The sequence below is a fragment of the Musa acuminata genome, chromosome BXJ3-9 (genome assembly GCF_036884655.1).
Source record: "Musa acuminata AAA Group cultivar baxijiao chromosome BXJ3-9, Cavendish_Baxijiao_AAA, whole genome shotgun sequence".
Classification (NCBI taxonomy): Eukaryota; Viridiplantae; Streptophyta; class Magnoliopsida; order Zingiberales; family Musaceae; genus Musa; species Musa acuminata.
In genome coordinates this window covers 6,199,826-6,224,086 of record NC_088357.1, presented here as the reverse complement: position 1 = coordinate 6,224,086, position 24,261 = coordinate 6,199,826, and the positions used below count along the sequence as shown (strand labels likewise).

Here is a 24,261-nt window from a genome sequence, read left to right as displayed (position 1 = left end):
TTTGACTAATGTATTATTGGGCATTTGTGTCGACAAGCCTCGCACCGAGCTAACCGTGCGGCATTGCGCATAGGTCTTCAGCGCGTCCACACCTACATCGGCTTATCAGTATCGTTCTTCCGTCGCCTGTGGTTCTCCTCTTTTCTCCCGGGAATCGTCAGTCTAATTCCCGCGCTCGATCGATTTCTGGTCAATTTTTGCTCTAAGGTACGCATTCGTGGTCTGGAAATGACGGATCAGGGCGCCAATGGAGCTCAGACGATGTTGGTCATGGCTGGAGAGGGTTGATTCATTTGTCTTGGATTTGGTGGAGCTTGGGTTAGGGGTACGTCGATGTCGGTTGCGGAGCTGAAGGAGCGGCACATAGCCGCGACGGCTACGGTTAATTCTCTGAGGGAGCGGTTGAAGCAAAGGCAGCTGCTGCTTGTTGATACTGATGGTGGAGTTTCTCTCTTCTTGGGGGTTTCTAATTATCTTAGTCTTGTCAGATTAAACCCTTTTCTTTTTTGAGGTTTATGTTTTGTTTGATATCGTAGTGGCTGCATATGGTAGGAGCCAAGGGAGATCGGCTATTAGTTTTGGGTCCACGGATCTGGTTTGCTGCAGGACTTTACAGGGTCATACTGGCAAGGTAGGTTAATTGTTCTAGGTTATGTTTACTAAAGATGGAATTTTTCGGTGTTAGTTTCTCTTCGTTCCTTATTAGATTCATTGGGTTTTGTGGATTATTTGTAACTTTAACTAGCATGCCATGCATGATGCTCCGGAAGTATTGTCTCCCAGTGGATTGGCTGTTAGCTTATTGAAATGGAATAGTATGAAAAGATGTACAAGGGTGATTAATGGTCTTTGTTCAATCTTCTTAAATTATGTTTCCTATTGTGACCTCAGATTAGGGACTGATGAGTATAGTTTCAAGATATCTGTCAGGTTTATTCATTGGACTGGACGCCTGAAAGGAACAGGATAGTTAGTGCTTCTCAGGACGGGAGATTAATTGTGTGGAATGCTTTAACAAGTCAGAAAACACATGCTATAAAGCTTCAGTGCCCCTGGGTCGTGACCTGTGCTTTTGCACCAAATGGCCAATCTGTTGCATGTGGAGGTCTCAACAGTGCCTGCTCTATTTTCAATCTCAATTCTCAAGTTGACATAGATGGCAATATTCCTGTTTCGCAGATACTTACTGGGCACAAGGGCTATGTGTATTCATGTCAGTATGTTCCAGATCAAGAAACTCGCTTGATTACGAGTTCAGGCGATCAAACATGCATTCTGTGGGATGTCACCACTGGCCAAAGGATCTCTGTTTTTGGTGGTGAATTTCCTTCAGGGCACACAGCTGATGTTTTGAGGTAATAGCTTCTTGTAAACATACAATTTAATTAAGTTGGGTAACATTCTATATAATTACAATTGAATTAAGTGCCAAAGCTTCAATATTTAATATCTGGCCATAGTTATTTTTTTCCTGAATGTGGCTTAGCAGTTGAAATTTTCAGTACTCAGCTTGGATTTTTTTTTTTCCTTTTTTGTACTTTGCAGCTCTTGTTGATTGACCATATATGTCCTGGCTTTGTTAATACATGTGTTTTCTGACTCATTTAGCTTCCTCCACGCAGCCTAAGAGCCACTTTCTTTTAGTTAGTCATTAAATTACCAAAATCTTTAATACCTTTGTGATACAATGTTATGTGGTTTTTGGTTGGAAGTCCAAAATGGTGTGGCTAAAACCCTAGTCCCCTAGGTTGCAGAAGAGCATCCTTTGGAACCAAGGCTCACCCTCTAAAAGAAAAATTATTCATACATCCCACAAATGGTATAGATCTCCATGCTTAGCTGTATTAATGAACAAATGCAGTAGTAGATGTCATCTGAGAAAACTTAATTTTACTAATGTACATTACCACTTACAGGAGTTATTGGCTACCATGTGAACTTATTTCTCACACCATTTTTTTATAAGTTCAATCGTTGCTGTGCATAATTTGACATTAATCAAATTTAATGTTTTAGAAACTTGCATGTTTCTGAAATCATGCTCAAAAAGGCAATGCTTGTTCATGTTTCATATTCCCCTCTCACGCAGTCTGATAAAGGTCAAAGAGCAATAATGAAAGAAAATGGTCCAACATTTATATTTTACAAATTCAACCCCTTTGTTTCTTTCTACAGCGTCTCGATCAACAGTTCAAACTCAAACATGTTTGTTTCTGGTTCCTGTGATACAACTGCTCGACTATGGGACACTCGAATTGCTAGTCGGGCAGTTCGAACATATCACGGTCACCAGGGAGATGTAAACACCGTCAAGTTTTTCCCTGATGGACAAAGATTTGGGACTGGCTCCAATGACAGCACATGCAGGCTATATGATATGAGAACTGGGCATCAGCTTCAAGTATACAGTCAACAGCATGACGGTGTTGACAATGATATCCCAACTGTCACATCTATTGCCTTCTCTATATCAGGAAGACTGCTCTTTGCTGGATACTCCAGTGGTGCTTGTTATGTGTGGGATACACTGTTGGCTGAGGTATACCTTCCTCTTGTCATTCGGAAAAAGCACTATCGTCTGCAAGCTTAAGCTTAAAAGAAACTCAAATTTAAATATTCTTTTCCCCTCCAGAAATAAAAAAAGAGTAAGGAAAGGATATACAGATATCATGCACATATAAACATTCACCTTCAATGATTATGTGCCTGTTAGTTAATTGATCAGATTCTATTGTGTGCAAGTTTGATTTTGGTTTGCCTATGTCCGTGCCCTTGTAGGTGGTTCTGAACCTGGGAGAACTTCAGAATTCTCATGAGGGATGCATAAGCTGCTTAGGTTTGTCTTCTGATGGTAGTGCTTTATGCACAGGTAGCTGGGACAAGAAGCTAAAGGTGAATTTTCCATATTCAGCTCTATAATCAAGTTTAGGCATATTACAAGCATCTAAAATGCTTGATGATATTAAATTATGTTCACTGTACAGCTTCCTGATGATGTTCATTTTCTTCATCAGATACCTTTCTAGCTTAGTTCTCATAATTGCTTTTGGAAATGTTGAGGCCATATAGGTTTTTTTTTAATGCCCATTTGACCATTGAAGTATTTTCGCTACCTGATGTGAATTAAATTTGACCTCTTCGTTTCAAGATACATGACATATTTAACTTTAGCAAATTTTTGCATAATGAATCTGATTATGGCTCAAAGGTTGAAGGTCAGCAAGGTTAAGTTCTGATTCAAGAACACTAATGATTTTCTTGTTGGCCTTATCCTGTCCAACACTCTATAAGGACAGTAAGGAGAAACATTTTCTTTCTGGCTGTACTAACTCTTTCTGTTCCTCCTTATCTTCTGTGCTACAGTTTCTCCTTTTTTTCTCCTTTGGCACTTGAAAGAGCCAGACCAGAAGTGTTTAATTTCATGGTCATAATTTTGGTTGACAATTTAAATACCTGTTTGTTGAAGTTCCAAAAACCTTCAAGCTTCAGTTTTATGTAAAATTTATTCAAGTAATCTAATTATCTCTTTCTCTCTAATCTGCCTTACAAAGACAAATCAAGTTTGATGTTGGTTCAGTTCTGAACTCTTCCATCTTATTGTGCTGGTAGATTTGGGCATTTGGAGGACAGAGGAGGGTTATCTGAATCACGTTATTGGTTGATGGTGCCTGCGATCTCAATTTGAGGCTGAGGGTCAGCTTGCAAAAATCAAGTCTGTTATATCCTTTTCTCAAATGGGAAGTTCTATGAAGTTTATTGCTCTCTCAAATGTGATGCTAGCAACCGGATGGAAGAGGAGACTGATAACCATCAAGATTGCCTCCCTCATCAACTCAGCCTACTATGATTTGTACCCTTAAGTTTCTGCATCCTAACTATATTTTCTGCTTGCTTAGTTACATTCTATTGATATTTATTAGAAGAAGATCATGGTTTAGACTCAAGTTCTTCCTGATGGTAACGACTTCTGGGCGCTATATATATGTCATTACTTGATCAACTTGCATTGCTTGGATTTATGTTCATCTAGGTGTTGACTTCACTTGTTATATGGTATGCAAGTAGAACAAGCTCAGTCAACATGAATTTGGGGCTAAATAAAGTAGAAATTACATGAAGCATTCTATCAGATGTGACTTATTTTTGTTGATGTTATTGATTATAGTCAAACATTCATTAGTGTAGGATTTATCACAACTATTAGTCGTCTACATGCTTCTTGCTTTGTATAGGTCATTTTGGTTTCAATATAAATATAGCCATGTAACAAGAAAGATCAAGAGATCGATTTGATCTCTGTTGTGATTATTGCCATTACCATTTTGTTAATCTTATTTATTTTCAGTTGTTATCAATAATAAATCTAATTTAACTCCAATATAGCACTAAATGCATCTAATTGAACCTTTTAATGAATAGATCCCATTAACATGGAATATAGAATTTAAAAGTATTAATTAGAAAATTAAATCTCTTGCGATGATTTTTAATTCTTTTATTAAATCTTACTCGTTCTCAATTGTTGTTATTTGTTATTTATGTACGTGCAATAAAAACACTTGGAGAGGGCTGAGAAGATCGCGCACAGCAAATAGGTGGGAAGCCACAGCCAGCCAATACAAACATGGGAAACGCCGTGGCGGGAGGTATTGCCGCCAAAAGTTTCCCGAGGCTTTATACCTCGAAGCCCTACCGCCGCTCCTCCATTGCGCCATATCCATCCTTCGTTATCCTTCCTCCGCCTCTATCCCGAGCCAGAATGGCCTCCAGCGACGCTGTCAATGGCGGCAGCCCGGGCGTCCAGGAGCCGTCTCCAAAGGTCCCAAAGCTCTCTCAGAACGGTGGCCTCCACGGGGAGATCCGGCTCCCTCTTATTCGCGTCAAGAAGCTATCGCAAAATGCCATCTTGCCTTCTAGGGCTTCCCCTCTTTCCGCCGGCTACGATCTCTCAAGGTATCGCGAAGTTTGTAATCTTTCGCTCTTGTTCATTTGGATCAAAACAGGCGTCAGACCACTTCTCGTCCTTTGATTCAGCGCCGCGGGAGTGCTAGTGCCTGCTCGAGGCAAAGCCCTCGTTCCTACCGACCTCAGCATCGCCATTCCGGATGACACTTATGCCCGCATTGGTAATGCTTTCCTCTAACTGTTCGATGAAATGCCGATGTGGAAGTGTCTTTGTGAACCCAAATGTCTTGATACTTGATTGGAACCGGTGGTCTTGTAGCCCCGAGATCGGGCCTGGCATGGAAGCACTCGATCGATGTGGGAGCCGGCGTGATCGATGCTGACTACCGTGGGCCTATTGGTGTCATTCTGTTCAACCACTCGGATGTGGACTTTGAGGTGAAGCCTGGGGATCGGATAGCTCAGGTGATAATTGAAAGGATCATGACCCCAGAAGTCGTGGAGGTTCTTGATTTGGATTCCACTGTCAGGGGCGATGGAGGGTTTGGATCCACAGGTGTGTGATGTGACTACATCGTATATTTCTCTGCTGATTTTGGAGGATTGTGCTCTTATACTTCTACTATAATGTGATGGTTGTTCATGAACGCTAGAAAACAATCCAGTGTTTGGTTAAACTTTTGATCGTATGCTAACTCGTTTTGATCACTGATGTGTTTTTTAATATGATTCAAGTAGCAGCATCACCATATTGCATACTTTCTTCAATAGTCTCTCAATTTATTCTTGCTACATGCATGTTAAATTTTTTCCATGGTATTAAATCTTAGGTTGAAGGAATAATAAACTAGTTGATAGTGAGAATACAGTAACAAATACATTATCATATATCACTTCAATGATCTTTAGGTTATTGATGATTTGGTGTCCCATTTCTTCCTCAAGATCCAGCTCAACGAACAATTGGCCAAATAGAAAAAAAGATCACTGGTGGTGGTGAACAGACAGATTTGTCAACTTGTTCTCAGAAGAACAAGTTTTTCTTTTGTTTAGTCATTGTCACTCAAGAGAACTGAAATGCTAAAAAGATTGGTAAATTGTATGATGCCCTAATGTTTAAAACCACTCACCTTCTTTGGCTTTAGATGGGCGTTAGGACTTGTACAAGGTATGTTTGTTGTGGAATGACTAAGAATATATTAAATGTCCCTCAATTGCATGCTTTTCTATGTTCAGCATTCTAACATACTCGGATAATCCAATTCAATGTGTTGCAGTCGTGATGTATGCTTGCTTTCTCTTGCATAATTGATCAGTCACATGTAATGTCTTAAATTGCGAGGTTCAATTGGCAACCTACTTGCATATTTTCTTGTTAGTAATATTCTATAAAATTAACTTTTCTAGCTTCAAATTCTTGAAGTATGTCAATTGTGCGTGCATCAATGTATTTTAACAGGCTGGAAAGATCAGCTGACTAGAAGTTATATCAATCTCACCTAATTAACCTACCTCATCAGCACCTGATCCTATCTAGAAAAACAAAAAACTTATTTAAGTAGGTTGTGAATCCAAAATAAAGACCATTATGTTTTTAGGATTGTTACTAAATCATGGTTATGTGCATTGTTGTGGGATTGTTGCTAAATCATGGTCTTTACACTTATAAATTTGAGCCTAGTGGAATTAAATTACTCATCTAATTTCTTTATTTGCTCTATGAATTATGTTTATATTGCAATACTTTCTTGCTGCCATATATAAAGCAAAGCTGTCTGGCATTCTTGCATCAATACTTACCAATTCATTTCGAGTGAACTGAACTCAGCATTTGATTATTCTGGTACTTGCAATGTTTAAACTATATTAGTTCTTTCATTTGTTTGTTTTGAGTTGTTAACCTACTTGAGACACAACCATAGAATATGATAAGGGAAGAAGTTTACACCTGTGTAGCAAGAAGGGTAGAGTTGTTTGATTGAGAAGCCTGTTATCATAAACTAAAATGGGTTACAAATGAAATCAAGTTCACTTCTTTAGTTAATGGGAACAATTATTCTGTAGTTCTTGCTTGTAGGTTCCTGTCATCGTTCCTCTAACTTGCATACGATAAGCGTCTTGAATGTTTTTGAGTATTGAAGGATGAGGAGAAAAAGGATGTGGTTTACAGTGTCTTTCTTTGTTTTTGGAGCCCCAGAGAACTGCGACCCACAATAGCAATACAATTCTTCCTCCCATCAGATAGGGGGAGGAGGTTTTTTATTTTAGACCTCCTTTTGCTGCACATCCACATGGATGTGAATTGGCAATCTTTATTGTCTGAGTTTGTATCAGCAGTGGAGGCTATGTTTGCACCCACTTGTCCAACCTTAATGAGTGGTCTCTTTCTCATTGCCATCTTTATTGCTTTGTTGATTCGCCAATGCATTAAATAATACATCAAAAGGGATGACATTGCAGACTCAGAGGCAGTCACCACATTGAGGGATTGACTTGGACCACCAAAACCAATTGCAGGTGAGAAGAGGTATGTGTTGTCTTTTGGGATTGGGCATTGAAGTCCCATCTCCAAATAAATTGGACTGGAAGAGTATCTGCTCTAAGGCATCATATCTATGCTCCCACTTTTGAGGATTTGGTGAAGCTAGTCTTTCCCTTGACCCCTTCCATGGTCTGTAGACTACCCATGTTGAGTGTCAAGTGAAATCCTCTCGCCCCACTACAAGTGATGGGCAAATGAAATGTCACATGAATGCTTGGTTCACTCCCAAGGAAGAATCAAAATAAGGTCTTTAAAGAACTGTACCTATCTATTCATCCTCAAAGCAAAGACTATCTTCTCACCAACCTGATATATTTGTTTCATTCCTTGTTCTTGTTCCCATGGCCTCACAGGATACCACCCGAGTGCAATGAACATGTCCATCTCCCAAAATTGTTTCACGCACCTTTCCATCTCTCAGTTGGCAGTAGCACTGCAATCACCATCACAATAAAAGCATAGGCATGGCACCAAGTAGATTGGAGGATGCTTGGCACATACTTCCACTGTAGGATCGCTTACATGACCCTTTGTTTGGTCACTCAATCTCACATTAGTTGTAAGTTGATGCGGAAAACTATTTTCCAAACCTATGGACTTTTTAATATATAATCATGTTCTGGACAAGGAATATTGGACAATTTTTAGAGCATGACTGGCATTCAAGAAACAAGAAATAGTACCATGCACTTGTTATGGGCAGGGCTTCTATATGGTAGACTCAGAAACAAGAAAGACTTTACTTTTTCCTCTTTTTATCTCCAGTAAAGGGAGGGAGAGACATGGAGCAAGATTTATTGGCAATTCACTCTAGGAAGATAGCTTTTTGTAGTCTTGACAAGATCTGCACTCAGAAAGAGCTTTCATGTTCATAGCACCACCCACCTACTCACACTTGCAAGGCAAGTGCACTTCACCAGGAAAACCCTATGCCACCAATGTGTTCTTTTATTCGTTCTACATCAAAGGTGTGTGCAAAGGTTGGAAGACCATATCAGAATCATGATGCATTATTAACTTTTCTTATGGTATTTGATTATGGAATCATAACATCTTTCTCATGGGTTGTTCTCATTCAAATGTCAACATTGGTACACCATACATCTCTCTCTCTCTCTCTCTCTCTCTCTCTCTCACATATCTTCAGTTCTTTAGCTACCTTTCCAATCTGCAATTTGCCGAACATTCTAGTGCTGGAGGATTGAACTAGTCACTATTAGTTAACAGTATCTCTTTGCACAATGACAACATACATCGACATCTTCCTGCATGACCTGAGTGGTTATCACTATTCATCATCATCATCACAATGGCTTCCAACTCTTATGATGCCTTAGCAGCTAACTCGAATTGCATTCCCTGCAGTTAGTGCTGACAACATGTGAGCCTCACAAGGCTATAAAAAGACAGGAGAAAGAATATGTGCTTACTGTCCTGATAAGAATAAATCAAAGATCTGAATGAAGCTGGCTCTTTCCACAAGCAATAATGACTTGACTTTTGCAGTCGCGTTTAAGCCATTAAACTGACTGCAATTTTCAATGTGGACGACATCACCCATCAAGTACTTGGAGCCCACTTCCCTGGCATCTTTCCACAAGCAAGGCCATCATGGGCCACACACCGAGGAGTTTGTCCGTTGTGTGATGGTTTCTAATACAAAATTCTCAAGGAAAATACGTACAAGAAAGAGACAAGTTTTATTCGTTTCGGGTGCTTATAATGTTGGGTGGGGAATTTACTTTGGCATGGCCAGTGCGCAGGGGGAAGAGGGGGCCGTTTCTCTCGTTGAACCAACGGGCCACGTGTGACGGTGCCCATGGACAGTACACGTGGCACGTGGAGCTGTTGCTCCCTGTTCCATCCCATGGGCCTCGGAAATTGTGCTTTAAGGAAAACGTAAAACCGACTCCTTTGATTCTCTCTTGTGACATATTCAAACATCGTAATTTAATCTGAGGTCTTATTCATCCAAAATTAGCGTAAATAAAACATCCATAAATTTCATCCGTGTATATCATGATATCTGAGAAGAATTAGAGAAGAAGATAAGGCTGTATGTAAAGCTTCTTTGTTTCTTGTTTCTTCACGAAAGCTGCTTGAGTTCAAGACATGTTCACAATGACAGTCCCATTCGTGCTGCAGTTACAGATGGGACAGGCGACGACCGCGGGCCCGCAGGCCGCGCACACGCAGAGATGCCGGCACGGTAGCAGCAGCACCGACGGCTCCCGTTCTTGGCAGAATCTGCACAGCCTACTCCACTGCAACTTCTTCCCCTTCACCGCCGCAGATCCCTTGTTCTCGTCCTCCGCATTGTCGCCGCAGCAGCAGGAGTCGGCGTCATCGACGGCGATCGCTGCCGCGTCCTTCTCGGCTTTGACCTGCGCGGCCGCGAGAGCCTGTTCCAGGTTGCTCCGCAGCACCTGGGCGGCCGCCTCGTTGCTCCGCGCCAAGTCCCGCCACATCTGGTTCTCGACGCAGAGGCTCTTGATGCGCTCCTCCAGTGCCCAGTTCAGCTTGCTCATTCTCTCGATCTCCTCTTCTTTGGCCTTCAGCCGCTTCGACAGGCCTTCTTCCACCGACGCGATGATTCGCCTCAAGAACCGCTTCAGCCGCTCCATCAGCTCCACTCTCACCTTCTCAGCCTGCCATATGTCACCACCATTAATTAAACCGCAGGAAACTAAAGCTCGCGATGCGTATATAAAAGCACTGGAGCAGGAGAATACGTGATGAACGATGAGGCGATCAACGTCGAGCATCTGCTGCTGAAAGTGGGATGACATATCCTCACCGAGGAAAGAAAGCGCGCCATCGGCGTCTCGCGGCCGCTTTCTCGAAGCCATGGCTACGGGGTGGTTGTGGAAGGTAAGGCCGCTGTCGGAGGTGGCGGTCATCACTGCAGAAGAGTTGCAGAGGGGGAGAAAAGAACCGGCGTTGAAGCCGGAAGCCGTCGGGACGAATCCCAATTGCATGTCGTAGATGTCTGATGGCACCTCTACACCATTAATGTCGTCCCTGCAAAATAACAGCAGTAAGTGAGTCTTCGATACATGCATGCAATAGAAGAGAGGGTGGTGAGGTGGTGGCACGCACCTGTTCCTTAGGATTTGGGAAGAGGCGAGGTGGAGATGGTGGGTTTCGACTGCCATGAGAGACGCTTATATGTTCCGGACTCGTTCGAGGGGGTGAGAGATGAGAGAGAGAGAGAGGAGGAAAGAGGGATGAGATGGTGCATGCAATGGAAATGGGTAGGGGGAGGGCTGAGGTTTATTAGGGGTTTGGTCTAGAGAGAGAATCTGGGCAAACCAAAGAACATGAAAAAGGTAGGAAAAAGAAAAGTAAAAGACAAGACGAGATAGAGAAAGGATTGGGTATGCCGCTTTAGTTTCGTATCACCTTTGGATGCAACCTTTGAGTGTGGCGACATCTCTTTCTTTCACTTGATTGATAGGCCTACTCGGCGCTCCACGATCTTAAGAGAGAGAAAAAAAAGAATGATGTGAGGCGAAGGCGTCACTCAATTAGGGTGGGGGAGGTCATAACCGACATTCGCCGCCAAAGGGACGCGTGGCGCTCGTCGGTCACAAGGTGACACCTCACGCGGGACCCTCTCGTGACACGTGTCACCCACGTCAGGTTGGGCCCCACACCACCACCGCCATCGAACAGCGTCGTCGTCTCCTGCCACCGGAGTCATCAGATGCGTCCTTTTATCGTCGTCGTCTTCTCCTTCTTCTTCTTCGTTGTCTTCGGTGCTTACAGGCTAACTACGCATGCACGTGATTCTCTAGATTATACCATTAGATGATTCCATTGTTGCTTCCATCAGCCACATTACTACCGCCCGCTTTGCTTAGTGACAGGCTGATGTTTATTCGAGTGGAAGGTAGAGGAGAAGATGACGTGTGTTGGTGCTTCCTCCTCTTGGCAGCAACCGGAAGCACCTTGTCGTTGTGGCCACACCCTTCTCCTTTTCCCCACCTTCCCCATTTGGTGAGAGTCCCACTCACCCTTCTCTCTCCTTCTCACTTGCCTTTCTCCCTTTCTCCTTTGTGCTTGCCCTTCACGTTGGCTAGCTTTGTGCAGCTAAAAGCAAGCTTCCCTCTCAATCCGAGGGTTGGTTGTGAGGCAACTGCCATGCCACCAACACTGCTGCGAGGTTTTGGGCTCCCACCTTCATCATTATTTCGTGAGGAGGAAACATGCTTTGCTTGCGCACTTGTGCCCATGAGGGGGGCCTTCCTCGGAGCTTTGCTTGGAAACCATGCACTCTTATATATCCTTCAGCGGGTGCCAAAGTAAAGAAGAAAGGAAAAGAAAGAAAGCAGATGCAGCATCGAGTTCATAGAAATCTTGTTGACCCAAGTTTCCTTTGAGATCTCAAACCCCAATCTAACAAACAACAAACGATAAGCTGAAGCAAGTCAAAACAACTTGCACAATGAGTGATCAATGTTGATGGATTCACAGTCATTAAGATCCAAGAAATGGTTAGGAACAAAACGAGAGGCAAGAGACGAAACCTGGAGAATTAGAGGCAATGGTAAGAGAAGGTAAAAATGCAGGCCCGCATGTTCCCCGGTCTCCATCGCGAGCTGCCATTTACAGGGACATGATGCAGAACAGAGGCATGTGTGCGAGCACAGTCTAGATTTTTAGGGTTTAACCCTGTGCACTGCTCGGTCAGAGTAATGCCATTAGGTGTGAGCCTTTGTTGGGTGGCCAGAAACAGCCCCATTCCACCAGCAATGCTAAGTGATAGCTGATGTTTAGTTAGGTTCGGCAGATCTAACAAGTGTATCATGTCTTATTCTTCTCCGAATATGATGCTGGGCATCAAGTAATTTTGCTTGCTAGAAAAGGATTAGGTTAGGCATCGGTAGATTCAGCACAGGAGAATGCCACTTTAGGATGTAAGCCAACTCAACTAATGATGCACATTCAAGCATATATTATTGTTCTTATAGAAACACTCACTGATGTGACAAATTCCAAATTCGATCACCATGACAAGCTAATCCTTTCAAGCAAAATTAACCCAGCCTTGTAATGTCTACGTAATCCGAAGGAAAAGTGGGTTCAAGAGCTTTGAGATCAATGGCAAATGATACAAGGATCTCCTCCTGTTGGCATCCTGTTCGGATATATATAGATATAATAGATACAGAGCATGAAAGGCAAAAGAAAAAAGTAAGATCATCCTGCGCAGGTCAAGTTCAGAGATCTGTGTCAGTGCCTTCCACCCCAAAGAGTGCTTTAAATTGCAAAAGAACAGAGACACGACATGAGGAAGCATCAGAAACAAAGTCATGGAATGGAATCCAACCATCAACCATCAGTCACTGTTGTCAACTTTAACTTCAAACATGAGTGTCTCACACCATTAGCAGAAAGCTCAACCAATCACTTTGAATAATCTCCTTTACTATCTTAGACACCAACCACATCTACATGTATTCCCCACTCTTCTTCCATGAGTCTTGTGTAAGAGGTAGCAGCAGTGACCCACACCTTCGTCATATGACATGATTAATATTTAAAGAAGAAGAAATTTTCATTAAGTGACATACGAGATAGGATATCTAACAAAGACGTAAGTTCGTGTTGAGATTACCGAAACTTGCTTTCGTCTCATTCCATCATATGGCGTGATTAACGTTCGAGCTCATCCTGTGTTGGTGTTGGGTGAAGGGATGCCTGTGATGGTTGGCCACATCTATTGTACGAGCTATCATGCTCAAGTAAATATTGAACTACTACTGGATTGGGCCAAAGACAGAAATATGCAGAACCAGCATCACTGTCGATATCGGCATCGGTCCATATAGGCGACATTAGTGGAGGACATGGGAAAGAAGGCCTAAAGAAGAATCGATTCCTTGGAGGACATGCAATATGATTGGAAAAAGGGAACCTTTTGGCCCCCCATATCAGCTATCTATACCAAAAATATATTCTCCATAAATCGCCACCAGTGACTTGACATGGAATATATTGTAATTAGCTTGGAAGATATTCACTTACAATCGTAATCTTCGCGTTGTGCGATTTCACTTTTAAGGAGTCGAGAGATTTGCAAGCCTTCCACATCCATCGTTTATATAGGTGGATTAGTTCGGTTGATTTGATATCTAATGACATAGTCTTTATGAATGGACTTAGCAAAGTTTTGAGTTATTCTAAGATTTAACATATACGATATTAGATATTGATTCAATTTTAAAAATTAAACTTATTAAGCAATAGGTCGACTCCAATATATGTCATTAAAATATACAATGTTTATATTTTTAAATTGATGATAAATCTAGTCTTGAGATTTTGAATATTTAGCATTTGATAAATATTTTAGTGATAGAAAATACGTAATCATCATCTGACACATAATCATCATGTGGAGTCAAGATCACATTTCATCCGTCTATATAAGATACAAAGTAGACAATTACAAGAAAGGCAATTTAAAACTTTCTTCTTATCATTTATGTCCAAAAAGATAATCACAAACTTCCTTCTTATTCTTTATAATCAAAAAGACAATCGCAAGCTTCCTTCACAATCACAAGCTTCCCCTTACCTTTTATGATCAGGTATAAAAGCTTTCACCTGCTCATCTCTACTGAGGTGTTCTTCAATCTCACCCAACAGGTGCAAATGCTTATGTGTATAATGTAAATTGTTGCTCCGCTCTTGCCTCATCTAGCCTAACAAGCGACACCACTATCTCACAATTAGTAGCTCAACCAACCACGATGGAGGCACAAAACAAAATGTGCTCAAGATGCATATGTCGAGAAAACCCAACCTGTGTAAGAAGGAACTTATCATGGCAAAAAGCACAATATAAAATGTGCCCGAGATATGTGAGTTGGAAAAACTTGACTCACATAAGGAGATCTGCCATGGTGGATGCACAAAGCAAAATATATCTGAGACACGTGAGTCAGGAAGCTCGACCCGCGTAAGGGGATCTGCCACAAGAGAGGCACAAAGCAAATATGCTCGAGACGAGTGAGTTGAAAACCCAACCCATATAAAGAGATCTACCACGATAAAAGAATAAAGCAAAATGTATCTAAGATGCATGAGTCGGGAAAACCCAACCCATAAGAGGAGATCCTGAATGCTCTCGTGTCGAATGAACTAAATGCCACACTTCAAACCCCTCTTGCAAGAGCCTCAAAATATGCCTTCTGGGATATAAATGATAGGGAATACACTATTGACATATAACCACTATATAGAGTCTATGTCACCTTTCATCCGCATGCCACGTGGATGAAGTTCCAAGTTAGGCAATCACATGGTTCCTTTTTGTCCTTTATGACCAGAAAAGCAATCATAATTTTTTTTCTTCTTGTCTTCTATAACTAGAAATGTATTTATATTCTTCTTCTTGCTCTTTACGATGAGAAAGATTCCTTCTTATTCCTTATGACTAAATATAAAAGTTCACATTTAATATAGAGGAATTATTTTTTTTAGACTATCCGCGTCCGTACTCATATACGTCATGTTACTAACTTGGGCATCGGAGGGATCAAGTCGTGAAACCTCTTCTGACCTTAGTCTTCATGGACTCATGTTTCTACCTTGAAGACATCTTAGACAAGCCTGCATATACGAGTCCGGACGACGTCGAGCTAATCAAGAAATCAATAATATATTTTTTAATATTTAAATATAAACTTATGTTATGAGATGTATAACTTTCAACTTTTGATAAACGAGAAATTTATCATACATTGGAGATGATTGACTGCCTCAATTTGACATCGTTAACCGAGGACATAAGATGGGAGTGTTCCAATGTGCAGGGACGAAGGGATACTTTTGCTAATTACTCTTCTCTTGCATGAGCCCCTCTCAAAACCTATCACAAGATCATGGCAACCAGCGAGCTACTTTTGCTAATTGCTCTTCTCTTGCATGAGCCCCTTGCCTCGGTTGCGTCCCCGGGGTTTCGAGTCGGCCTCACCCATGTCGATTCAGCTCGACCGTTCGCTTTCACCGAGCGCTTCCACCGCGCCGTCCGGCGGAGCTGGCACCGGAGGGAGGTCCTGGACGCCAAGATGAGTAGCTCCCGGAGCGGCATCGCTGCCTCCGTCGAGTGGGGAGACGGAGAGTACCTGATCGACCTTGCCATCGGCACCCCGATGCTCCCCATCACCGCCGTCCTCGACACCGGCAGCGATCTCACTTGGACGCAGTGCGGGCCGTGCTTCGAGTGCTTGCCGCAGCCCAGCCCCTACTACGATCCCTCCGACTCCTCCACCTTCGCCGTGCTCCCGTGCCCCTGCCCCTCCTGCACCGGGATCCCAACCAGGTGCACCCTGCGGCGGTGCCATTACAACGTGACCTACGAGGACGGAACCATCAGCCTAGGCTTCCTCGCGACCGAGGCGCTCACCTTCGGTCGCAACACGTCGGTCGCCGGCTTCACTTTCGGGTGCAGTACAAGAAACACCGGCTCGCTGTCGAACTCCACCGGCATCGTCGGCATGGGGCGAGGGCCGCTGTCGCTGCCATCTCAGCTGCACCCCAGCAAGTTCTCTTATTGCCTCACTCCTTTCAACAGTTCCACCACCGGCCATCTCTTCCTTGGTTCCATGGCCGACCTGGGAGGTGGCTTCGTTCACAGCACACCTATAGTGTTAAGCCCTAACAATTACTCCTCCAGCTCTTTCTACTACCTCTCCTTACAGGGGATATCGGTCGGCCACACCCTCCTTCCCATCCCAAACACAACGTTTCAGCTAAAAGCGGATGGGTCCGGCGGTCTCATCGTCGATTCAGGCACCCTCGTAACTTTTTTGGAGGAGGCCGGGTATGACATCCTCAGGAAAGAGCTCATCCCGCTAGTGCATCTACCCGTGGCGAATCAGACATCCACGGGCCTTGATCTCTGCTTCTGGTTGCCGCCGGGATCGAGCTCCCCTCCTGCCATGCCGGACATGATATTCCACTTCGACGGTGCTGATATGACTATTCCTCCATCAAACTACATGTATTCCGACTTCGAGCAGGGATTGTTTTGCTTGGTGATCACACGCACGACTGGGATGTCGGTCCTGGGCAACTACCAGCAGCAGAACCTGCACGTCCTCTTTGATCTTGACGCCGACGTGCTGTCCTTCGTTCCGGCGATGTGCGATGGACTCTGAAATGAAACCTCGACATATATGGCTGCACCGACGTGCTATCCTTCGTTCCGGCGATGTGTGATGGACTCTGAAATTAAACCTTGACATATATGACTGCTTTACTTAATATGAGAATAAGTAGTACTACGTGTACCAGAATAAATGAAACCTTAGCCTCGTGCTAAAAATTAGTACGCTCGGATGTTATTTAGATGCGTGTTCTATGGCGCTTTACGACAACCATTTCTGGATCGAGTTGGTCGGGTTATGAGTCTACCATTCTGACCAGTTCAGTCAACTATGGTGACGTCATCTCATGACATCATATATTTTTTTTTTTCTAAAAATACAAATATAAAATAAAAAATGAAATGCTTTCTTCTTTTCTTTTAATCTTAAACATCTATCTGACTCATAAACAAAGTCTATCATAATCAGACTAAATATATTATAAATATGATCGATCTGATGAGATAATTGACATGTGAACTAAGATTTAATAATGATAAACTACCATAAAAGTCATAGGTAAATTTTAATTTTATCAACTTAGGAGGTGAGTTTAATACGAGTATTATAATTTTAATATAAAGAATGATGTGATTGACCGCAACATCTCACGGATTATTTTTGAAGGATTAATTTTCTTGCAAGAGCAAATGAAATTTGCTTTTTATTCATGGATTATGCATATTGACTATTTGCTCTACATCTCTGTCATTTCCTTGAAACAGGTAGTAAAATAGATGAGTTGCTCTTCGATAGCAGAGCAAGAACTCTCCTTCGAAGCTTCCAATGGCTTGCAGGGCTTGTAGAGGCAGCAAAACCAGAGAGAGGATGATGAGTATTGATTCTTTTGGCATCTTATGATTAAGTATCATGTCTCCGCACTTGCGTTTCCAGTTCATCGACTTGTAGTTGGAGCTGTAGTCGATCCCGGAAGCGGTTGATCTGAAGCATTCCCTGGTCTCGGTCCTGTTTACTGGAACTATAGGCACCCGAACTGCTTCACAATGGCCACATTTGGTGCACTTCATCTCGCACTTTGCTGGCTTTGATCCCAGCAAACCTTTCGCCTTCACCATCTCCTTCTCTTTATCCTGAGCACAGCAGATTCATGATTCAGTAGGGTTTTGCCAGATCAATAAATATGGCCCAATTACTATTGAACTCTTCACTAAAGCATCTCACCTTTATAATCTTCTGTGGATTAACTAATGATCTACCTGCATTCAGATACTCCAAATTATTATGCTTGATGATATGGAACAACTCAGAAAAACTGTAGAGAAGTCTGATAGCTCACCTTCAACTGAATATTGAACTTGGATGGAGCCTCCAGAGGAGAAGAACTGAGAGAAGAAGACAGGATGTTTTATTCATGTCAGTGCTGTGTAGAGGAGCTCCCATCGCTTGAAGTGACAGGATGGATGGAATAATAGGCTAATAGATCAAACGGAATGAGGTAAGGATAAATAGATGAAGATGGACGATGATCTGATATTTACTGTGGAGACAGATTGAGTGCATTCATAGTCATAACATCAGAGCACTGCAAGACAAGAGTAGCACTGAAAGGACAACAGGTTGTGCAGAGCCAATGGGGGATACAGAGGGGAAGGAAACTGCCTCTGTTGCATTCAAGTCTGAGCTGCCAAGAGAAGTTGCACAGAAATGGTTTCAGATACGTAGTACATCATATGGCAAGCAGAAGGCACAGAGAAGCTGGATAAGAATAAGCTAAAATTTTGGGTAAGGAAAAGAAAGAGAGTAAAGACACATGCTCTAATGGAGAAAAGAGCCTACAAGACACAGAGGAGGGGATAAGATGTGGGGATTCCTCCCCATGAGCAGACATTAGATCACAGCTGTGTGCTTTCCTTCTTACCATCTCGTCTATCACCAAGGCAGATGCCACTGTTTCTGTGTTCTGCTTCTGCATGGTTGTAATGGCTGTTGTGCAGGTTTATGCGTTCTTTTCCTTTGCCTCGAGTGACATCAAGGATGCAGGACTGTAATTGGCACTCGTTCTTATGGTCCCTTGACTTTCAAGTCTTACTTGGGGACAATACCCTTCTGGCTCAGAAGTCTCATGACAGAGTGAGACACTGCTTCAAGAAATGATCACCTTCTATTGCAGTGCAAGAATGGGATCAAGCTGGAGAAAGGGCCCTTCAAGACGCAAAGACAAAGCTAAAGTAACCTATCACTTTACGAAAACGGATCTTCTTGACCATTACACTCATTTTAAACCTTAGATCCTTGTTATCGAATCAAAAATAATCTTAGAACACCATGTCCAATACACACTCCAACGCAAACCAATGCTTTTTTGGCTTGCAATCCCAGGTAGAGTTGGGTTGGTTGGTCGGTCCCTCTATGGAGTTCTTTCCAATCTAGAGATTGGGACCGGCAATTTCTGAGCTTCATATGTATATATAAAGGATGTGGCTCCAAACTTAGGAGGCAGAGTGAGTACCCGTTTCCTATCGTTTCTACACCAAGCTCCTTGGTGCTTACAGGATCTTTGAGCTCTCATGGCCGATTGCGCTATTCACCAGTCTCTTTCTGAGGTGCGTTGCGTTGTGTTCTTGTTTAGTGATAGAAATGCTCATCATTTGTTCAGCTCATGCTGCTGCTGTTTGATTACTTGTGCAGGTGTCGGGTGTAAGATTGCATGATGGAGACGAGAACATCATACTTAACCCTAACTTCGACGATGGGCTCGACAACTGGTCCGGCAGGGGAGGATGCAAAATCCTACTTCATGAATCGATGGACGACGGGAAGATACTTCCACTCGACGGCGGGAAGTACTTCGCTTCCGCAACGGAACGCACTCAGAGCTGGAATGGGATTCAGCAGGATATCACCGGCAGGGTGCAGAGGAAGCTCGCTTATGAGGTCACTGCCACTGTTAGGATCTTCGGCAAAGCTACGACGACCGCCGAAGTCAGGGCAACTCTCTATGTTCAAACACCGAATGGTCGTGACCAATACATCGGTATCGGCAAGTGAGTTCGTCTTCCATCTTTGTCGAGAGTACAATTCATGACAAGCGAGCTTTTACTGATTGAAGATCATGTATGGTTTCAGGTTGCAGGCTTCCGATAAGGATTGGGTGCAATTGCAAGGCAAGTTTCTCATAAATGGTGTGGCTTCCAAGGCTGTCATATTCATTGAAGGGCCGCCCGTGGACACCGATATCCTTCTGAACAGCTTGGTAGTCAAACATGCAGAGAAGAGCTCTCCATCGACTCCTCCAGATTTCGAGGTCGGTATAAGTACTGATTTGGTCTGCAGTTCTTTGAAGCTTTTAGCTGCTAACTCTATGTTGGTGCAGAACGTTCTTTACGGAGTCAACGTAATCCAGAACAGCAATCTTGTCGACGATTCTGATGGCTTAAGTGGGTGGTTTCCTCTCGGCCCCTGTAAGCTGAGCGTCGCCAACAACGGCGCGCCTCGCGTGCTGCCGTCCATGGCGAGTGACTCACTCGGGACGCACGAACCTTTAAATGGCCGCTACATTCTCGTCACCGACCGCACGCAGACATGGATGGGTCCTGCTCAGACGATCACCGACAAGCTTCGGTTGCATGTGACGTATCAGGTATCTGCTTGGGTTCGCCTCGGCCCTCAGAGGAATGGCCCTCAAAACGTCAACGTCGCTCTCGGCGTAGATAGCCAGTGGGTAAACGGAGGTCAGGTCGAGGTTAATGATCAGAGATGGTACGAGATTGGAGGATCATTCAGGATCGAGACGCAGCCATCGAGAGTCATGGTTTACGTTCAAGGCCCTTCTTCTGGAGTTGATCTCATGGTCGCTGGGCTTCAGATTTTTCCTGTCGACAGGAAAGCAAGATTCAAGCATCTCAAGAAACTTACTGACAAGGTAATGCATACTGCTCGTTCTTATTCCATTCGTTTGGCGTCAGCTGTACTGATACTGTTACGAGTTTCTGATAAGAACTGCATGCATGGCATCACAGGTACGAAAACGAGACGTGGTTCTCAAGATTTCAGGTTCGGATGGTGATAGCACTCCGCTTGGGTCGTTCGTGAAGGTTCGGCAGATGAAGAACAGCTTCCCCTTCGGCTCATGCGTCATGCGCACAAACATAGACAACGAAGACTTCGTGGACTTCTTCGTCAAGAACTTCAACTGGGCAGTGTTCGGGAACGAGCTGAAGTGGTACTGGACGGAGCCGCAGCAAGGGACCTTGAACTATGCCGACGCCGACGAGCTCTTGGATCTGTGTAAGAAGAACGGTATGGAGGCAAGAGGACACTGCATCTTCTGGGAAGTGGAAAACGCTGTGCAGAGCTGGGTTCGATCCCTGAACACGAACGACCTGACGACGGCGGTGCAGAATCGTCTCAATGGTCTTCTCACAAGGTATAAAGATCAGTTCAGCCACTACGACGTCAACAACGAGATGCTCCATGGTTCCTTCTATCAAGATAGGCTGGGAAAGGACATAAGAGCCTCCATGTTCAAGACTGCCAACCAGTTGGATCCCGCTGCTGCACTGTTCGTGAATGACTACAATGTGGAGAGCGCCGCTGATATCCGAGCAACTCCTGACACGTACATCGAGCAAATACTTGGCCTGCAAGACCAAGGTGCACCGGTTGGAGGAATTGGACTCCAAGGACATGTGAGCACCCCAGTAGGGCCTGTGATATCCTCTGCACTCGATAAGCTGGGCATTCTTGGCCTTCCCATCTGGTTCACCGAGGTAGATGTGTCGGCGGCCAACGAGTACGTTCGAGCTGACGACTTGGAGGTGATGCTCCGGGAAGCGTACGCCCACCCGGCGGTGGAGGGCATCATGCTATGGGGTTTCTGGGAGCTGTTCATGAGCCGAGACAATGCGCACTTGGTGAACGCTGAAGGTGACCTTAATGAAGCAGGACGGAGGTACCTGAAACTTATGCAGGAGTGGCTGTCGCATGGTCATGGGAAACTTGATGAACAAGGTGAGTTCAAGTTCAGAGGCTTTCATGGCACTTACAGCGTTGAGATCATTACTCTCACGAAGAAGATCTCTCAGACCTTCACTGTTGAAAAGGGTGATTCTCCACTCGTCGTCAACATAAGTTTATAGAAAGAGACTCCATGGTGTTCTTTGAGAAGAAAGAAAAGATAAAAGAGAGAGAACCCACAGTCAATGGTATGTTACACAAATAAGAGACTGCATCTTAATCATCACTCTGTGATTCTACGCATGAGATTGATCACTGTAATGGATATGTAATGTGGCATTCAATTAATTGTGATATTCCCCCAAAAAATATAAATCTAAAGCTGTCAACAGTTTGATCTCTTCATGCAATATGCAAGCCTTTTATCTCCTAGTGGGCTTTGGATGTCCTCCATAGGACCTTGTTAACACTGTTTTATAAGAGGATTGATTGGGTTCTATACCCATATGTCTGATCTAGGAAGACTCTGTGATTTGGTGTGGCTGAGAACAGTACCTGTTCTTCATGAAAGCTTTGGTAAGCATGCATTTTCCTATTTGGAAGTGTAGAATTGATTCGTCAACAAGCAGAGAACCATAGTTTGGTAAAAGGGTGACTGCCCCTTCTGCATCCAAACAAAATGCAATCAGGCCTCTTCTCCACCCCACCTTGCTTGTCCCCCTGTCGGCACACAGTAATCCGAGGTACCAATCACATATAATCACAGTTAAGACAACTTGGAATCCTTAATTCACTGCTGTGAAGTACTCTAATATTTGGTGTTGTTACCAGTTTGTGTTATACAGAACATATTTTTCATGCAATTTGAATTGGATCTCTTTAATCTTTTAATACATTCACCCCTACCAAACAGGATTGCACAACAAAAAACAAAATAAAAATAAAAAGAGAGAGAGAGAGAGAGAGAGATAATATGTTGGAAATCATTGTCAGTTCAGTACCATCTGGTGGAAGGCCAGAATCAGGCACAGAAGAATCATGATTGAGATCAGTCGGCAGATAGAGATAGCTAATCTGTCTTAGTATTACTTTATGAATGATTGATCTTGTCCTTCCTCATGAAGAAAAAAAAGGAAACCTTCTGAGCCCACTGCAATCTCTGGTTATTTTCTTGGCTAATGATTTTTGTTTTGCTTCTTGACAAGTTGTCCAACTCTGAGTGTGCCCTCTTCAACCTTTGTAAGATCACATGTTGACCATTCTTTTGTTCTTCATCTCAATTCTGACCCTACTCTAATCTTTTTTTGCATTTCCTATGCTCATTCATCTTTTCTCTTCTGATTTTTTGAGCTGTTTTGGGCTTTTAATGTTGGCATTCCTGCAAACACAGGTACTGAAGCTGCAAAGAAGTGCTATCTCTATCTCGAAGACAGATTAGATGTGAACTCGAACATGAGATCTATTAATTTATGTAATAATGTACTAACTAATTTGTGTTGACAAACAGGATTAGAAATGCTTTCTCTATCTCTACTTCCTTTTACTGGTTGTCAACAGGCAAATCATTGTCATGTGATGTTCATAAAAATCATAGACCTATTAATTATGTAATAATACATTAATCAATTTTTGTTCCCTGTTTTTATAGGGTTAGGAATGCTTTCTCAATCTCTTCTTCCTTTTACTGCTTGTCAATAGGCAAATCATTAGAAGTGGTATGCAAACGGGTCTTCCAAACATACAGGACTCGTACACCATGGAAGCAGAGCAAGGCAGGAATCCAGCGGTCCAAACATCATGGTAAGGACGGAGACAAAGCAGTGATTGCCTCAGATCGCAACTCAAAGCGAAGACTCATCATGTAGTAGGGACGCTTGTGGAGTAGACATCAAGTTGGGCTTTCAGCGGCACCACATGTCTGTGTGACCCACCGTCGGTCTCCTCCCAAGTATGCTTCTTGTGCTCAGGCTATTCCATGCTCATCGTTGTCATTCTTTCCTTACCTCATACGCTTGCCTCTCTATCTCTCTCTTCCTTTTAATCATGGAAGACATCTCCACTCCTACCTCCCATTTACGAGACACACTTATGGTGTATACATTCTCCCTTGCTCTTGTCATGATGAAGTCCTACCGAGCTGTATGTTCACGCATATCTGCTAGAAATATTCTCTTGGATAAAGATAAGAAAAGAAAAGGTTGGAGATATATACCAAAACCTGCAAGCGAGTACAGCAGTTGTGCTCAACCTTAGTTTTCTCGGTGTGATGTGATCATCACGTTAATGGATGAGAATTGGTCGAAGGATTAGAGTAATAGTTCACTTTTGGCGAGGGTTAAATGATTGGAGAAAAGTGAGGAGCTTACTTGCAAGCAGGCCAATCATGAGGATCCATGAAAAGAGACAGATTGGAAAGAAAGGAAGGAAAGAACAGAAAAAGTATTCATCTACCTTGGGATGGATAGAACAGACAAGCATGTTAATTTAGAGCCGCCCAACCACTCATTGGATTCATGTCGTTGGTGTACTCGAAGGTTGTAGATTCAGCAGACACTAGTAAAGGTTGCAGTCTTGCATTCATGAGGGGGTAATCCACTCGCCATTCTTCCATCCACTTGGCCTCCATAATCCTCAACATGTTGTGCTCCGCATGAAAACGACACACGGCGGATGAGGGACGCATCATCGACGACGCTGGAAAGATCGTCTATAGATATGCCTTCTTCTATATTTTTCTTC

The 24,261-nt window shown here is 43.3% G+C and overlaps 5 protein-coding genes across 8 annotated transcripts; 4 read left to right on the top strand and 1 right to left on the bottom strand.

Annotated features, from left to right (window-relative positions):
- Positions 1 to 20: 20 nt before the first annotated feature.
- Positions 21 to 3,944, top strand: LOC135650246 (guanine nucleotide-binding protein subunit beta-like). 2 transcript variants are annotated; one of them, XM_065169510.1, is made up of 6 exons: positions 21 to 439; positions 537 to 631; positions 913 to 1,355; positions 2,176 to 2,539; positions 2,779 to 2,892; positions 3,610 to 3,944. In XM_065169510.1, the coding sequence occupies exons 1-6, from the start codon at positions 334 to 336 to the stop codon at positions 3,643 to 3,645; spliced, it is 1,158 nt and encodes a 385-aa protein (XP_065025582.1). In that variant the 5' UTR covers positions 21 to 333; the 3' UTR covers positions 3,646 to 3,944. The 2 variants fall into 2 exon arrangements, with proteins under 2 accessions (XP_065025582.1, XP_065025583.1); XM_065169511.1 differs by having other exon boundaries at positions 22 to 439; positions 931 to 1,355.
- Positions 3,945 to 4,085: 141 nt separating this feature from the next.
- Positions 4,086 to 8,847, top strand: LOC135650249 (deoxyuridine 5'-triphosphate nucleotidohydrolase-like). 3 transcript variants are annotated; one of them, XM_065169515.1, is made up of 4 exons: positions 4,086 to 4,953; positions 5,035 to 5,126; positions 5,225 to 5,461; positions 8,813 to 8,847. In XM_065169515.1, the coding sequence occupies exons 1-4, from the start codon at positions 4,625 to 4,627 to the stop codon at positions 8,830 to 8,832; spliced, it is 678 nt and encodes a 225-aa protein (XP_065025587.1). In that variant the 5' UTR covers positions 4,086 to 4,624; the 3' UTR covers positions 8,833 to 8,847. The 3 variants fall into 3 exon arrangements, with proteins under 3 accessions (XP_065025587.1, XP_065025586.1, XP_065025588.1); XM_065169514.1 differs by lacking the exon at positions 8,813 to 8,847 and adding an exon at positions 7,366 to 7,412; XM_065169516.1 differs by lacking the exon at positions 8,813 to 8,847 and having other exon boundaries at positions 5,225 to 5,613.
- Positions 8,848 to 9,502: 655 nt separating this feature from the next.
- On the bottom strand, positions 9,503 to 10,720 carry LOC135650248 (probable BOI-related E3 ubiquitin-protein ligase 3). The gene is made up of 3 exons (XM_065169513.1): positions 10,547 to 10,720; positions 10,180 to 10,468; positions 9,503 to 10,095 (listed from the first exon to the last, which is right to left on the bottom strand). The coding sequence occupies exons 1-3, from the start codon at positions 10,600 to 10,602 to the stop codon at positions 9,553 to 9,555; spliced, it is 888 nt and encodes a 295-aa protein (XP_065025585.1). The 5' UTR covers positions 10,603 to 10,720; the 3' UTR covers positions 9,503 to 9,552.
- Positions 10,721 to 15,297: 4,577 nt separating this feature from the next.
- Positions 15,298 to 16,787, top strand: LOC135648828 (aspartic proteinase nepenthesin-1-like). Its single transcript, XM_065166796.1, has one exon. The coding sequence runs from the start codon at positions 15,340 to 15,342 to the stop codon at positions 16,615 to 16,617; it is 1,278 nt and encodes a 425-aa protein (XP_065022868.1). The 5' UTR covers positions 15,298 to 15,339; the 3' UTR covers positions 16,618 to 16,787.
- A 2,274-nt stretch (positions 16,788 to 19,061) lies between these two features.
- On the top strand, positions 19,062 to 21,835 carry LOC135648454 (endo-1,4-beta-xylanase 1-like). Its single transcript, XM_065166166.1, has 5 exons — positions 19,062 to 19,169; positions 19,255 to 19,610; positions 19,693 to 19,870; positions 19,940 to 20,488; positions 20,586 to 21,835. The coding sequence occupies exons 1-5, from the start codon at positions 19,134 to 19,136 to the stop codon at positions 21,702 to 21,704; spliced, it is 2,238 nt and encodes a 745-aa protein (XP_065022238.1). The 5' UTR covers positions 19,062 to 19,133; the 3' UTR covers positions 21,705 to 21,835.
- The last annotated feature ends 2,426 nt before the right edge of the window (positions 21,836 to 24,261 follow it).

Coding starts and splice junctions, on each gene's coding strand:
- LOC135650246 (XM_065169510.1), top strand. CDS start 334: ATGTCGGTTGCGGAGCTGAAGGAGCGGCACATAGCCGCGACGGCTACG. Junction 632..912: donor TACAGGGTCATACTGGCAAG/GTAGGTTAATTG, acceptor TGATGAGTATAG/TTTCAAGATATCTGTCAGGT. Junction 2,540..2,778: donor GGGATACACTGTTGGCTGAG/GTATACCTTCCT, acceptor GTGCCCTTGTAG/GTGGTTCTGAACCTGGGAGA.
- LOC135650249 (XM_065169514.1), top strand. CDS start 4,625: ATGGGAAACGCCGTGGCGGGAGGTATTGCCGCCAAAAGTTTCCCGAGG. Junction 5,127..5,224: donor TGACACTTATGCCCGCATTG/GTAATGCTTTCC, acceptor GTGGTCTTGTAG/CCCCGAGATCGGGCCTGGCA. Junction 5,462..7,365: donor TGGAGGGTTTGGATCCACAG/GTGTGTGATGTG, acceptor ATGACATTGCAG/ACTCAGAGGCAGTCACCACA.
- LOC135650248 (XM_065169513.1), bottom strand. CDS start 10,602: ATGGCAGTCGAAACCCACCATCTCCACCTCGCCTCTTCCCAAATCCTA. Junction 10,469..10,546: donor TCCCAAATCCTAAGGAACAG/GTGCGTGCCACC, acceptor GTTATTTTGCAG/GGACGACATTAATGGTGTAG. Junction 10,096..10,179: donor ATCGCCTCATCGTTCATCAC/GTATTCTCCTGC, acceptor GACATATGGCAG/GCTGAGAAGGTGAGAGTGGA.
- LOC135648828 (XM_065166796.1), top strand. CDS start 15,340: ATGGCAACCAGCGAGCTACTTTTGCTAATTGCTCTTCTCTTGCATGAG.
- LOC135648454 (XM_065166166.1), top strand. CDS start 19,134: ATGGCCGATTGCGCTATTCACCAGTCTCTTTCTGAG. Junction 19,170..19,254: donor TTCACCAGTCTCTTTCTGAG/GTGCGTTGCGTT, acceptor TTACTTGTGCAG/GTGTCGGGTGTAAGATTGCA. Junction 19,871..19,939: donor CGACTCCTCCAGATTTCGAG/GTCGGTATAAGT, acceptor ATGTTGGTGCAG/AACGTTCTTTACGGAGTCAA.